Source organism: Myotis brandtii, unplaced genomic scaffold (genome assembly GCF_000412655.1).
Source record: "Myotis brandtii unplaced genomic scaffold, ASM41265v1 scaffold8, whole genome shotgun sequence".
NCBI classification, from domain to species: Eukaryota; Metazoa; Chordata; class Mammalia; order Chiroptera; family Vespertilionidae; genus Myotis; species Myotis brandtii.
Window position 1 is genome coordinate 10,851,673 of NW_005371219.1, and position 15,654 is coordinate 10,867,326.

General features: G+C 41.4%; 1 protein-coding gene across 2 annotated transcripts in view; it reads left to right on the forward strand.

Moving 5' to 3' along the window:
* BVES (blood vessel epicardial substance) overlaps window positions 1–15,654 on the forward strand; it is a 34,658-nt gene that overhangs the window by 2,817 nt on the left and 16,187 nt on the right. For both annotated transcript variants that reach the window (XM_005883797.2, XM_014531392.1), the window contains exons 2-6: window positions 1,347–1,583; window positions 5,516–5,640; window positions 8,167–8,354; window positions 9,041–9,149; window positions 15,167–15,334. In XM_005883797.2, coding sequence (XP_005883859.1) covers window positions 1,358–1,583; window positions 5,516–5,640; window positions 8,167–8,354; window positions 9,041–9,149; window positions 15,167–15,334 — 816 coding nt within the window. In that variant the 5' untranslated portion in view covers window positions 1,347–1,357. The remainder of the gene's footprint in view (window positions 1–1,346; window positions 1,584–5,515; window positions 5,641–8,166; window positions 8,355–9,040; window positions 9,150–15,166; window positions 15,335–15,654) is intronic.

The window sequence follows — 15,654 nt, forward strand, 5'->3', positions numbered from 1 at the left end:
AACTTCCTTCCAGACAAAGCCATAGTGGTGGGGGCTGAGGCAGAGGCAGTTAGGGGTGATTAGGCTGGCAGGGGAGGGCAGCTGGGGGTGAGATCAGGCTGGCCGGAGAGGGCAGTTAGGAGTGATCAGGCATGCAAAGGCAATTAGGGGTGATCAGGCCAGCAGGGGAGAGCAGTTGGGGGTGAGATCATCCCCCCCTCCGTGCATGAATTTCGTGCACCAGGCCTCTAGTTTTCAGATGAAAGCAGTGAAGCCCAGAAATTATCAAGGTCCCACTACTAAGGTAATAATAAAGATAGACGTAAACTAAGAGCTTGTGTCTCTAAGTCCAGTGCTTTTTCCATGTCACCATACCTTTATTTCCACATTGATTTGTTACAGGTTAATGATAGGAGCCTTTACAAGGGTTGGACCTTCTTAATGGCCAAGGTGTATGTGCCTGGGGTGAGGTAATGAAGGGGCTGACTTGCTCTGTTGGTGGGATTTTGAAGGGTCAAAATCCAAGTGACCTCAGCCCTTGAATTTTATCCCCCAGCTGCTAGGAACCTCCCACTGCCCTGGCCTTTGGAAACATTCCTAATCTGTCCAGTAGAAATTGCCCATTGCTGACCTTTAGTCTTGAGTTGCAACCTATGGAATATTATTCAGCCACTAGAGGCCTGGTGCATGAAATTTGTGCAGGGGGGGGGGTCCCCTCAGCCCAGCCTGCACCCTCTTGAATCTGGGACCCCTTGGGGGATGTCTGACTGCCAGTTTAGGCCCAATTCCAGGGATCGGGCCTAAACTGGCAGTCAGGAATCCCTCTCACAATCCTGGACCACTGGCTCCTAATCGTTCACCTGCCTGCCTGCGTGGTTGCCACTGACTGCTCCCCTCTGCCAGCCTCATCGACCCTCACTGCCTCTGCATGCCGGCCAGGTCACCCCCCACCGCCCCCCCCCCCCCCCCCCCCGTGGGGCTGAGGGGACTGGGCACTGCCATCTTGTGGCTATGGGTGCCATCATCTTTGTGATGACATGATGGTCAATTTGCATATTCCTTCTTTATTAGATAGGATATCAGAGAATAGTTGTGCACCATGCTAAATATTTTATGTATTTTATTTCACTTATGGTAAAGTCAAATGTTAATCATAAAGTCAAATGAGGAATTATTATCATCATTTAACAGATAAGGATTCAGTATGTAACAGAGCTTGGATTGGGACCTGGATCTGTCCAATTCACAATCACCAGAGAAGTCTATTTACCAACATTTGGTCCACAGAAATAATTTTGGTATAACACCTATGGGGGTGATACATACAGCCACCATTTTTATGATTGTCCTTTTGTTTGTTTTTACAGGAATTTTCAAGATGAATTATACTGAGTCCAGCCCATTGGCAGAATCGCCTGCGATAGGTTTTACATCTAAGTTAGAAAGTATTATACCTGTGCCTTCCAATGAGACCACCTGTGAAAACTGGAGAGAAATACATCATCTAGTTTTTCATGTAGCAAATGTTTTTTTTGCAATTGGGTTGGTTATTCCAACTACTCTTCACCTCCATATGATACTTCTTAGGGGGATGTTAGCTATAGGTAAGAAACCTGACTGAGATTTTATGTAGCTTCTATAACTGGCACCTGATGGGTTTTGCACTGGGAGCTTTAGAGAATTCCCTGTCAGGTCGATAGCATACCAAAAATATGACTTTGTTATTGACTTAGCAGTGTATCAAGTAACTTAGAACATAGGCCTTTTATAAGCCATACCCTTATTTTAGGTAATCCTTTGTATGTTTTCATGTGTTCTTTAGATTTCCCAGATATCAGAAAATCCATTCCTGTGTAAGAGTGTGAATTTTGGAGCCAGATTTTATGATTTGAATCCTGGTTCCAGCACTTGCTAACTGTGTAACTGGAGCAAGTGATTTAACCTCTCTATACTTCAGTTTCCACATGAGTCCAGTAGGGTAAAAATAATATCTCCTCCTAGGGTTGTTGTGAGTATGTGTGTGTCTGTCTGTGTGTGTACACATTTAACTTACAGTAGTGCTTGGCACAGTAAGTACTAGATAGTCTTCAATATTATTATTTGAATAGCATATACTTGCTATGGGCAGGAAGCAACATTAGGAACAAGAGCAATTCCCAGACACAATAGTTTAAATAAAACTTTTATGACAGGCTACAGTAATCCTGATGAAGCAGATTAAATTGATTCACATCAAAATACTAAAACAATTGAATTTATTATTTTAGCCAGTGATTCATTTTTTTTACATATTTTTATTGATTTCAGAGGAAGGGAGAGGGAGAAAGAGATAGAAATATCAATGATGAGAGAGAATCATTGATTGGCTGCCTTCTGCAGGCCCCACACTGGGGATCGAGCCCACAACCCAGGCATGTGCCCTTGACCAGAATCGAACCTGGGACCCTTCAGTCCAGGTCAATGCTTTATCCACTGAGCCAAACAGGCTAGGGTTTAGCCCAGTGGTTCCCCAACTTATTTGGCCTACCGCCCCCTTTCCAGAAAAAATATTACTCAGCCCCTGAGTAATATTTTTTTTTAATTTAATTTTTAAATTTTTAAATTTAATTTTTTTTTAAATTTTAATAGCAGTTACTCATCGCCCCCAAATGCACCTGTGGCCATCACCGCCCCCCTGGATCGCTGCAGCGCCCACCGGGGGGCGGTAGCGCCCACTTTGGGAATCACTGGTTTAGCCAGTGATTTTTGACAAATTACTCTCTGTGATTATTTCCCTAATGATTCATTTATTCAGGTGCATTTTTGAGCACCTGTAATTTGTCAGACAAAGATTGAAGAAGGCAGTCTCCCTTCTTGAGAAAGACACTCTTTGGGGGCCAGAGAACAGATGGGTGGCCATATGTGATACAGGGGTGCCCAGTGCCAGGGAGAAATGGAGAGAGTGATAGGCTTAGCATGATGGTGGAGCAAGGTCTCACTGAGGAAATGACGTAGGAGCTGGCTTTTGGATGAGCAGGATTCCTTTGAGTGTGAGTGTGTGTGGTATCCAAGTAAAAGGCACAGGGGAGAAGGCATATTTAAGGAGAATGAACCCTAGCTCATTGTACCTCAAATATATGAAATATGGCATGGAATGGCCAATGAGCTAGAATGGAAGGGTAGCTAGAAGGTAGCTTATGGGACTTCCTTGTCTGTGTTACCTCTGAGTAAGATAGGGATTGCAGCAGGAAAGCAGAGTGTTGAATGGAAAAAACAAATAACACACCTTATAAAAATCAAAAGCAAAAAATGAATTTGAAGACAGAGTTTTGGAGGTGGACTAAGGAGATAATTTAACACCTTATAAATGAAGAAACTGAGGCCTGGAGAAGTTCAATGACTCATCAAAACGAAGGCTGGGAGATAGTGGCCTAACCAGGACTATAATTCAGGTCCTCCAGCTTTCCAGCCAGGCCCCCCATTAGGTTATCCTGTCTCATTTAAGTAATAGTTTACATTTTTTCAAATTTAGCTATGAAATATTTAAAGAACATTTAAAGTTTTACATTTCATGCTGTTATTTAGATGCCCCAAATTATTCTGATGAAAAGAAATTGCAAATGAATAACTTTTTAACATGGGAGGTTAGTTTTTATGTGTGTGTCATTGATATATTTGTATAGTATTGGTTATTTTATTTTAAATTAAAAAGATATGTTGATGCTCTCACCATAAAATTAATCAAAAGAAGCTATTGATATTTGATTTAAAGTAAGAGACTCAATAAGGAAAACTAGGAAGATTGTCATAGGTGAATGGATAACCACCAAATGGTTAAAAGATATTCAGATGGGTAAAATATTCAAACTCACCAGAAATTATGGAAATGCAAAATATAATTGTACAAATTATACAAAATTTCTCACTATCAAATTAAGAGTTTTCAAATTTTATAATATTGACAGTTTGATACTTAACATTCCCAACTAGTAGGATTATAAGTTTTAGAAACCTTTAGGAAAACAATTCTTCAATGTCACCAAAAGCTATGAAGTTCATTCCCTTGACTTACTGTCAGGTAATCTACCCCTAAGCAAACAGTCACAAAAACAGATCAGTTTTTACATATAAAGATGTTTTGGCTACTTATAAAAAATTATACCTCAAACAAATCTCATCTGTCCACCAATAAGGAGGTGATTGAATAAATGATGATCTAATCAGTTACAGTCATTAAAAACTGCATATGCTATCTCATCTCTAAAATTAAATAAAATTGTAATACACCTTATCTCAAAAGGTTGCTATGATAATTAAGTAAAATAAATGTATCTATAAAGATAATTCTAACTCCAAAGGACTAACCAAATACTAGCAATTATTTTCCTCTTGGAAAAATTCAGAGGACACTGCTTTGTATTTTATTTATTGTCCATAGGTTAGTGATAATAAACTTGTAAAACAATCAGTAGCTTTCTGTAATCCAAACTGCTGCTTACACTAATATGAATAAACTAGAGGCCTGGTACACAAAATTCGTGCACGGGTGTGTGTGTGGGGGGGGCGTCCCTCAGCCCAGCCTGCACCCTCTCACAATCCGGGAGCCCTCAGGGGATGTCCAACTGCCAGTTTAAGCCCGATCCGGGCCTGCCTGTCTGATCACCCCTTACCACTCTGCCTGCCTGATTGCCCCTAACTGCTCACCTGCCTGCCTGATAGCCCCTAACCGCCTCTGTCTTAGCCCCTGCCGCTACGGCTTTGTCCAGAAGGACGTCCGGAATGACATCTGGAAAGTCGTTTGGCTGTCCAGTCTAATTAGCATATTATGCTTTTATTATTATAGACTAGAGGCCTGGTGCATGAATTTGTGCACAGGTGGGGTCCCTTGGCCTGGCTGGCAATTGGGGCCATCTCACCCAGTCCTGATTGGGGCCAGCTGGCAGGGGGGTGGAGGGGGAGAAGGACCACAGGAGGTTGGCTGTAGGAGCGCACTGACCACCAGGGGGCAGCTCCTGCATTGAGCGTCTGCCCCCTGGTGGTCAGTGCACATCATAGTGACCGGTCAACTGGTCATTCAGTTGTTTGGTCGTAGATGAGTCTTGATAACACTTAGAATTATAATAGACTTATTTTGAATATTTTAATTATGTATCTTAAAAATAAAAATAATTTTAGGTTCACCTGCCAAAAAAACACCCACCCATGTACTCAAAGACTTCTAATATAATGGAAAAATTGCTGCAATAAGTGACAGAGATGTTTTAAAATTATATATGGTAGTTCTGCCATCAGGTAACAATGCATAAACACTGTAAAGTATTAAATATCACTAGTGGTTTTCTCTAGTAGAATTACAGATTTTAAAAAATATTTTCTAACTTTACAAATTTTCTGCAACAAAGCATGTTTTTCTTTTTTGATAATCAGACCAAAAAAATGAAAATGTGATGTTTGGCTTAGGTATTTCTAGGATGTGTTTGGTTTATTTTATAATTTATTAAGCTTCATGCTGACGCTGTTCTAAACATGTAACATATTTAATTTTGTTATTCAACAGGATGCTCCTTTTACATCATGTGGGCCACACTCTACCGATGTGCCTTGGATATCGTGATCTGGAACTCAGTGTTCCTCGGTGTCAATATGTTGCATCTTTCATATCTTTTGTTCAAGAAAAGACCGGTAATTACTAAAAATTAATTAGCAAGGAAGAGATTTTAAAGCTTAAAAGCTTTTAGAGCACTTTGTTCAGACTTGAGAACAAGCATCTAACATCGTTAGTCCCTTCAGTATCATTCCGGATGAGACTTACTCTTTATATAAATGCCTGAAAGTGAAACATTTGAATACCGTGAAATGTGTTCTACAGATGGGTTTTTTAAGTTTTTTAAATCATTAGGGCAGTTTAGACATGAGACAACATGATAGCATTCTCTCTTTTTTCATCATATAACTTCATTATTTCTTCTGTGTATTGATATCCAGATGTTACTTGGGAATATCTTTGCCTATTTATAAAATTATTTATAGGCAACTTCAATAAACATATTAGCGATTCACAAATACCTCATGCTATTTTTTTCATGCTAGTTTTTAAGTATAATGACTATATTTTTTCTTATGCTCAAAATATTCATTTAAGGATATCACCACTTTTGGTGAGTTGTCATCAAAACACTAGGATTTAACTTCTTTTCAATTCTGATTTATCTTGCTGTGTTTCCTTGGTTATATCAAGAACAAAAAAGGTGTACATAGAACAGGAAAACAGCAAGGCTCCTAGAATTCACTCCATACTTGTTTACTGACTGTGCAAAGCACACGCAAATACTCAGTAAAGTAAAAAAGACTGTGCTTGCCCTTGCCCTAATCTTATGTTCAAGGCCAGACGTGTGTAGAAAACTGTTAGAAAACAAGACAATTCCTGGGAATTTACAGATGATATATATAATAGACATTCCATGAGATTATAGCCCAGTCAGTTTTCCCTAGTACATTACTTTTCTCTAGGTTATGCTGTATAATAACCTGAAAATCCCAGTGATATACACCAGCAACAGGTTTTTTTCTCACCCACCTTATATGTGGACTCGGGCAGCTGTGTGTGAACCGTGACTCTGTTCTGTGTGTCTTCTTCATTTCAGAGTCTCTGCTGAAGCAGCAGGTTCTGCTTGCACATGCATTCTCATAGCAGAGAGAGAAGTACAAGAGACCCACTGTCTCTTAAAATTTCTGCTCCAAAGGGGTATATGTCAATTCTGTTCACATTTTATTGGCCAAAGCAAGTGACATGGTTATGCCTGATAATGTGGGGGTAGGATGGGGTTAGGGGATGTATAATCCTCTTATAAGGGGTAAGAGCAGTAAATAGTTGGGAATAATAATATTATCTACTACACTTATTGTTGTATTCCCTGTTCCTATCAACCATGATTGGCACATAGTAGATGCTCAAAAAACATTTGATGACTGGATGCTTCCAAAGAGAACAATTAAGAGGGCTTCATGAAGGAATTGGGGCTTGGGCTAAGACATGCAGATTACGAATATGAGTCAGTAGACTTTTCAGTTCATATGTTCATTACTGTGCTACTCTGGCTAGTGTACATACTGGAAGTGGGACATATATGTGAATAAGTTATTTTAAACACATTATGAGCACTCAGAGTGAAGGAGGGACATGGCAGTAATAATGAGGATTACAGTTTCTGAATTTAAGAATTTGCTGGAACCCAAGTTTTGAACATAAGGTTCAGAAGTTGCTGATGTGATGGCAGCTCCCAATGAGTAAATCACTTAGTATCTGTGCTTTTGTTTTTTCTTGGACGATAAGCCTCCTTTTTTGAAAAATATAAATGCTGGTTCTTCATTGCAATTAAACAGCAGGACAAGTACTCATCAGGATGTATAAGCTTCATAGTGTGACTGCCATAGGTTTTATTGGGATGGATGATCATTTGAACCCCAAAGTTCATTGACATGCAGTCTAGTTTTCCCAGACTAATGCTGGGCCCAAAGATGGGTGTGACCTGGGCCTTGGTTGTCTCACAACAGAGGCAGTTGATTCATTTTGCTTTTCTCTTTCTCCAGTAGCTAGTCTTACTCACCAGTGGGTTCTCTATTCTACAGATTTTATTTTAGCTTAGCTTAAAACTGGTACTCTGAAACCTTTTTACAGCTTCAGAATGAATAAATGAGAAGCGATGTTTGCATCTGTGGGTGATTAACTTCCTGTATCGATGCATTAAATGATAATTACATGTAGGTAAAACACCTACTGTATGTATTTTCATAAATGTGTTTTGACATTGATTCCTATTGTTTATTTTCTGCTACATATTTCAAAGTTAGTGTAATTTCTGTGAAATAATATTGTTCTAAAAATGAAAAGGTTTTGTGTTGTTTATAGAAAATGCTAAGATTGGGAAGGTGGATGCTGTAATAACATTCACAACCTCCACGGTTGCTTGATAGCAGCTAGGGAGAGGTGTGATCAATAGTGCAAATCATCTCCATATGCTCTCTGCAAAAATGCCCTTTTAGCATCTAAACCGATATCATCACTTACTGTGTGAGATTCCACTGACTGAAATACGGAACGGTGAGGGTCTGCATTACAAATTTATTCTCAGAAAGGTATTTGGACCACATAAGCCACTGTTTTGATATTGCTGCATTAGTACAGCATCTGCCCTGGCTGCATTTCAGGTCAAGATTGAAAAGGAACTCAACGGCGTCTACCGGCGATTGTTTGAACCACTCCTAGTGCCTCCAGATTTGTTCAGAAGATTAACTGGACAGTTTTGTATGATCCAAACCTTGACAAAGGGCCAGACTTATGCTGCAGAGGATAAAACCTCAGTCGACGACCGTCTGAGTATTCTCCTGAAGGGAAGGTAAGTGATCTTCTCATGGCCCCTCGGTAGTGAGTGAATGGAAGGGGATATTGTCAAATAATGGAGGAAGCGGTGGCAGACTTTGTTGGTGGGGAACTTGCATTTTGGAACACTACCGAGCGACATGTTAGTTACCTGGAATTTGCTGCTCTCAACCTTGCTGGTGTCAGGACTTTCCGTTGTGAACATTGTTCATCTTTTTTTAGCTTTTATTTAAAGTTAATGAATGAAAATTGAAGTAGGTTTAAATTAGGCATTAAAGTTCAAGAAGCTTGTGCATGTTTCAGAGGTTATTATTTTTTATCACAAATATAACTTCTAGGAATCTCAGCCTTCTAGGAAGAGCCTAGTGTATATTGTTCTGAAATAATAGTTAATACCACCCGTTCTCTCTCAAAAGTTCCTGAGTTTGAGTATGGTCACTGTAGGTATAAGAGCGATGGTAGCCATTGGAAGGCACATGTGTGGGTCAATGCTAGAACCTGTCTTCTTTTTCTTATTGTTGGTGAAATTTATTTTGAAATAAATACTTGTCTTTGGGAAGTACTTTTAATTATGTCAGTCATCTGTGGAGTCTTTATAACCTTAGTATAAAATCAAAACCCATAAGATTATGGAGATTTTAAGGATTGTCATGTTATTTTATGAGATATTATGCATTTATTAACATTAATTTCTGTTATCAGAATGAAGGTCTCCTATCGAGGACATTTTCTGCATAACATTTACCCCTGTGCCTTTATAGATTCTCCTGAATTTAGATCAACTCAGATGCACAAAGGTGAAAAATTCCAGGTATGTTTTGGCGTGGGGTTTTTTGAGGATATTTATTTACTTTATCAATTTATTTTAAATTGAGGTATAGTTGACATATAACATTATATTAGTACAACATAATGGTTCGATCTTTGTATATATTGCAAAACAACACCCCAACAAGTCTAGTTAACATTCATCACCACACATAATTACATTTCTTCTCTTGTGATGAGGATTTTTTTAAATCCGGCATGATTTTCAAGAAGACTGAAACTAGTTCATGGCTCATTAAAGTCAAAAGGATATTATAGACGTACAGTTTAGGTTTTTTGCATGGTTTCAGCCATGCCCTGCTCCCACCCTGCCCGAGTAACTGGCTTGAGTAACAGGACAACTTGTTAAAGTGATGTACACTTACTAGAAGGTCTTGGACAGGTTCGCTAACTGGTTGCAATGCTGTTCCCAAGCAGTTGAGCTTAAGCTACAGAAGAAAGCAAGTGCTATATACCTGGGCTCCTCCAATTCACGCTCTCATCTTGTGTTTGCGAGAGTCAGCTGTGCACTGAGGCTTATGTTCCTATTGTTATCGTCAGTCACCACCTTTACAACTAGAACAGGGCCACTTCTTCCCTCTCCTTCTTTCCTCTGACCTCCTTACAATTTTTTCCAAAGCCCGACTTTTATCTGGTGCATCCTTTTCTCTTTTAGTGTATAGTAGCAAGTGCTTTTACACAATAGCTCAGTCTCACAGGATCCTGAAGAGAGTGGGATTTGGAGAGAGGCTGGAAACTGAACCTCCGTCGTTTCTAGAAGCAAATGGCCCCCTGCGAGGCCTGGGATATAACATGCATTACCATTTCTACTGAACTTCGAATTATTGTATTTATAATTGACCGAAAAAAAAAGAATTCCTACTAGTAGTTACAGTTCTCTTTCTTCTTGGGGTCTGGAATTGGGTAGTTGACAAATGTTCCTGATAATTGCTGTGAAGATCCCAGAACATGACCCAAATAGAGGTACCATAGCTGGGTGAAGGGTATGCATTCAGCCTTTCCAAACACCAGTCGGCTATTCTCTGCATAGAGTCTGAGGTAGCATTTCCTAAGTGATTAATGGATAACAGTTACTCCAGCATCATCCAACCTGTATCCTGTACAGTTGGTTCAGACTCCATCAGAGTGAGCCCTCCAGAGAGATTGTGCACAAAATGTTCCCATTGGCAGTTCCTCAAGAGTAAAAATAGCTGTTGCACATCTGTGTAGGAGTACATCACCTCTTAATGAAGTAAGCTCCCAAATGAAAAATGTCTCATGTTCCCATGGCCAGCGTCTTACTAATTGTGCCCATGGCAGAGGACACTTGAAATTGTCAGTGGTAACTGTTCCACTCCGTACTCTTTACCTGCTAATCTGACTTTTCTCTAACTCTGAACAGCTAGTTACAAGTATTGGAACAAGGAGCTACTTCCTTTACATGTTTGTTTCGGTTTGTTCTTTGGCAGTGGTGCTAATGAATTATACAATCGGGTGAAAGGAAGAAAGAAAGGCAGGTGGACTTGACTGTCCCTTGAGATTGCCCAGCAAATGTTGTTCAGGGACAGGGGGTAACTGTGATGATAGACACAGTGGTAGAGCTGAGAAACAGATTCCGAACTTGTGGCTGCTCCAAAGTTCCTGTGAAACTGCTGTTTCCGGTTCTAGCCCATTCGGCAACTCCCTCAGACACTTTGGTTCTTGCATATCATCTTCTCATTGTATGAGATGTAGAGTGGCTTGGAATCTAAGGTTGAGGGGGCTGATCCAGGACCTTGAGGTAATCACACCAAACCTGGCTGTAAATGCTTTAGTTGAACTCTACCTGAAAGAAATGACTCCGTGTCTTCCTTTGCCATGTTTGCTTTTATTTCTTCAGTAGAATTCTTCACAAGAACTCAAGTATGGCTCTGCTGAGGATACCTTAATGCCTCAAGAAGTGACTTCTTTTACAAAAGCCTTAAATATTTCAATATTGATTTATAAAAATCCCTCATTAAAGTATGTTTCACTTGACTGTTGTGACAGGAAATCATTAACCAGCCACTTCTGACTTAATACCTGCTCTTATGGACTTGTAAGTCACTCATACTTACTGCAGTGGTAGCTTATTATTCGAATACTATTGTTAAGTTTAAATTTAATAATAATTTAAACATGTTTAAAGCATTTTTTAACCATCAATAAGAAATAGATTGGCCAAGCAAATTATAGTATCATATAAGTACCATTGCCTCCATGGAAATGAGGTTATTAAAATAGTTGGAAAGAAGTTAAATGCCTTATCTATCACCTAGATACAATTTCTGCTCCTGGATGATTTCCAACTCCTTTTTTAACTCCTTGTCCCACTGTACATGCATTATATTTTCCAAAGTCATGGATGACATCTTTGTAAAAGGAAGGCATCGCAACTCACCAAACCCTTTCTTCAGCACTTAGGTGCCTGGCTGTGCCACTGTACCTGGTGCTCACCTTTCTCTAATAATTGGTATAGTGTATTATACAGTCACCTTGCGTTCACTTACCAATCCCCTGCTGTTTCTGGGAACTCCCAAGGACTGGCTTGACCTTATACTTCTCATCCTATAAATATTTTATTTTTTTGTCATACATCTTTACTTATTGGCTTCCTCCACTAGAATATCAACTTTATGACATGTGCTTAGCTGGTCTTTGAGGGACTTTCAGTGGACTGTGAGCCAACCTTATGGCCACTTGATTACTTCCTATTTGGCCATCTTGAAGAATATTGGGTGGGCGGGGGGGGGGAGGGAAGAATATTGGACATGCTGGGTAGGGTTGGCCTGGTGGGAAAATATGCCTGGGCTGAAAGTCAGAAGTGTTCACTCCACCACTAGTTAACATGTGTTCATGAATACGTTTTTTGCTGCTTCTCACTTGGCATCTGAAAAATAGGGGAGAATGTAACCTGTTTTATCTTAAAGGCAGTTTTGAGGATCCATTTATATGATAGATATAAATGCACATTAAATGTTTAAAAGTACAGTCTATCTACACTAATAAAAGAGAAATATGTAAATTGTCACTTCGCGACACCCACCAGCCAGTCAGGAGTGAGTATGCAAAATAGCAGGACAAAGATGGCAGCGGCCATGGAGCCAGCTGGAGCGGGCGGGAGGCTTGGGTCGCCTGGGCTGGCCGCCAAGGGAGGGGCCTGCAAACGGCCCAAAGCCCCTCACCCAGGCTGGCCACGCCACCATGGGGTGAGAGTCCCCACTGAGGGGCGTGGCCAGCCTGCAAACAGCCATCAGCCCCTCACCCAGGCTGGCCAGGCACCCCAGCGGGAACCCCCACCCTGAAGGAGATGTGGCCAGCCTGAAAACAGCCCTCAGCCCCTCTCCCAGGCTGGCCATGCCCCCCCAGCGGGGACCCTCACCCCATGAGGGCGTGGCTGGCCTGGAAACTGCCCCAGACCCTCGCCCAGGCTGCCCCACCCCCCAAGGGAACCCCCACCCTGATCCAGGACATCCTTCCAGGCAAACCAGCTGGCCCCCACCTGTGCACCAGGCCTCTATCTATACTAATAAAAGGGTAATATGCTAATTAGACTGGGAGACCTTCCAGGAGACCTTCCAGACATTCTGGACAAAGCCATGGTGGCAGGACCGAGGTAGAGGCAGTTAGGAGTCAAGAGGGGATGGCAGTTGTGGGTGATCAGGCTGTTGGGGAGGGCCATTGGGTGTGATCAGGCTGGCGGGGGGGCAGTTGTGGGCGAGCAGGCCATCAGTGGGGGTCAGTTGGGGGCAGGCATGGCCAGCCTGAAAATGGCCCTCAGCCCCTTACCCAGGCGCTGGCGGGGGTGACAGTTGGGGGCGAGCAGGCCGGCTGGGGGGGTAGTTGGGGGTGAGCAGGCTGGCAGACAGAGTGGTTATGGGCAATCAGGCAGACAGGCAGGTGAGCGGTTAGGAGCCAGCAGTCCCGGATTGCGAGAGGGATGTCCCAGATTGGAGAGGGTGCAAGCCGGGCTGAGGGACACTCCCCCCCATGCACGAATTTTGTGCACCGGGCCTCTAGTATATATATAAAAGCCTAAGTGACCATTCAGCCATTGGACCAATAGCTATGATGAGCACTGACCACCAGGGGCCAGATGCTCCGCCCAGTAGGTTAGCTTGTTGCTGGGGTCTGGCTGATCAGGACTGGGTGAGACAGGCCAGACATGCTCCGAAGCCCTCCCGCGGTCCCTCCCCGGCCCTGGCTTGTGCCCTCTTGCAATCTGGGACCCCTCGGGGGATGTTGGAGTGCCAGTTTCGGCCCGATCCCCACAGGCCAGGCCAAGGGACCCCACTGGTGCACGAATTCAGTACACTGGGCCTCTAGTACATATATAAAATAAATGACATTATATTTGACTGTCTTTCCCTAGTCATTCTCTACCGCTGTCCCCTTTCTATATTTGTCAAATACTGCCACTTGAGGGTGTCATATTTCATTTATTTACTATCAGCTTCCTTCACTAGCATGCAAGTTTCACAGGGTAAGATCTTGTCTTTCTTGTTCATCATTGTGAGCTCAGTGCCTTGAACAGTGTCTGGAATTAAATACATGCATAATAATATATGTTGAAAGATTGAATGGATTTTAGTATTTTATGAGGTCACAGAGCTGCTAACACATTTCTTAAATTCAATGTATTTGATTTTGGAGATTCCCACTTTTGAGATAATAAATAATTACAAATTTTTATTCCTAGGAGTATTGACCTACTTTTTAAAGTAGCCAAACTCTCTGATTTGTAAAGATCAGATTTCAGCTACTGAGAGAAGCTGGGTTTTCCGTTGTCTCTCTTAGTAGACATAAATAACCCTTTGTCTTCTGAAATAGGTTTAATTTTGTGACTAACAAAGGGGAAAGAGCTCCTTTGGAAATGTTTGCTGTGAGGCCCAGATATTACTTCATATCAGTTAAACAAGCCTTTATTAATTTCCTACCTGGATAGGCCTGGGGTTTCATGTTGAGATAGAAAAATGGTTTCTTCCTTCAACAGTATTCGTGTTCATTTGCTAATTGCTTCACATGATAAACATGCACTGAGCACCACTCTGTGCTGGACACAGACATCCAGACATGAAGGTGCACCGTCCCTCCTGTCATCGTGCTCAGGAGAGACAGGTGTGTCAGGATGCAGGGCTGTGAGTGCCACCGAAGCGCAGAGAAGTACTAACTGATGGAAGGGGACCTGCCTGGGAGCAAGAGCTTCCTGCCACTAGCTTCCCTCACCCTGGAGGAAGGATTTATTGGAGGAATACTTGAACTCTCTGTAGTGCAATTACAGTACTTTCCCACTTTTCTGTGTCATAAGACTTAAGGAAAGGGTACGGTTTCCCAGTGCTGATCTAACGGCAGGATCTCTGTGTGTCCCCAGAGGGCTACACTGATCGGAGCTAGTCTTGAAAGGTCACACTCAGTAAATAGTATGAGAGAAAGACCCAGAGAAGGCCCCTGCTGGCCATGTTTGTTAGTAACAGCCGAGGCCCTAAAACTGATTCATGAGTCCGTTTTCTCATTCTCTCCTGTGTGTTTGCAGACTTAGCTAGAGAAGGTCTTTCATCTATAACTTGGCCTCACGAATCTTACCTCAGTTTTTTGTTTGTTTGTTTTTTTGCTTGAAATGTATTCTTCCACTTCTAGTGTAAATCTTCATGGTGTAAAGAAATATTTAGCCATAAATTATATGTCCAACTGGAACACCAGCCTTACACACTCTACAGCAGTGCTATTGACAGTGGTCACTCTTCTGTCACCAGACCTCACAAAACAACAATAAAACTCGGAGAATTTGCTTTTATTTAGTCTCCAGACCGCTTGGTTTTAAACATAATTTTACACATGGTTATAGAAGCTTAGGTGTATGGATCTTATTTTAATTTAGCTAATATGATAAATCATTGCTATCATAATATCCACTAAATTATTCTACTCTGCTCTTCCCCAAATTACTGTAGTCATAATTCATATACATAGATGTACTTTTTTCTTTCTGTGTTTCATTGTCAGGTCACCATTGTTGCAGACGATAACTGCAGATTTTTATGCTGGTCAAGAGAAAGATTAACTTACTTCCTGGAATCCGAACCTTTCCTGTATGAAATATTTAGGTATCTTATAGGAAAAGACATTACAAATAAGCTCTACTCATTGAATGATCCCACCTTAAATGATAAAGTAAGTTTTTCTGGGTGTGTTTATTTTGTTAAATAAATATGTACAGTGAGGTATACCTCACTTAATACAATATATAGTTTCCTGAATTTCCATTAATTAGTCAAATGTTAAGTGAAGTGGGAATGCTTCTGGGACTCATTTCTCAAGAGTGAGGACATATTTTGTAATGATCACATTTGCCATTATGGAGTGAGGTGTTGTGTTTCTAAGTGTCAGGGACCTCCATGGATGGCGAGGAGGTGCTATCCTCTTCATAAAGAGTCTGTGAAACAGTCTAAGGAAGGTGCCTAGTGAGTGGTGTGAGGGAGTGGGGGGGCGGG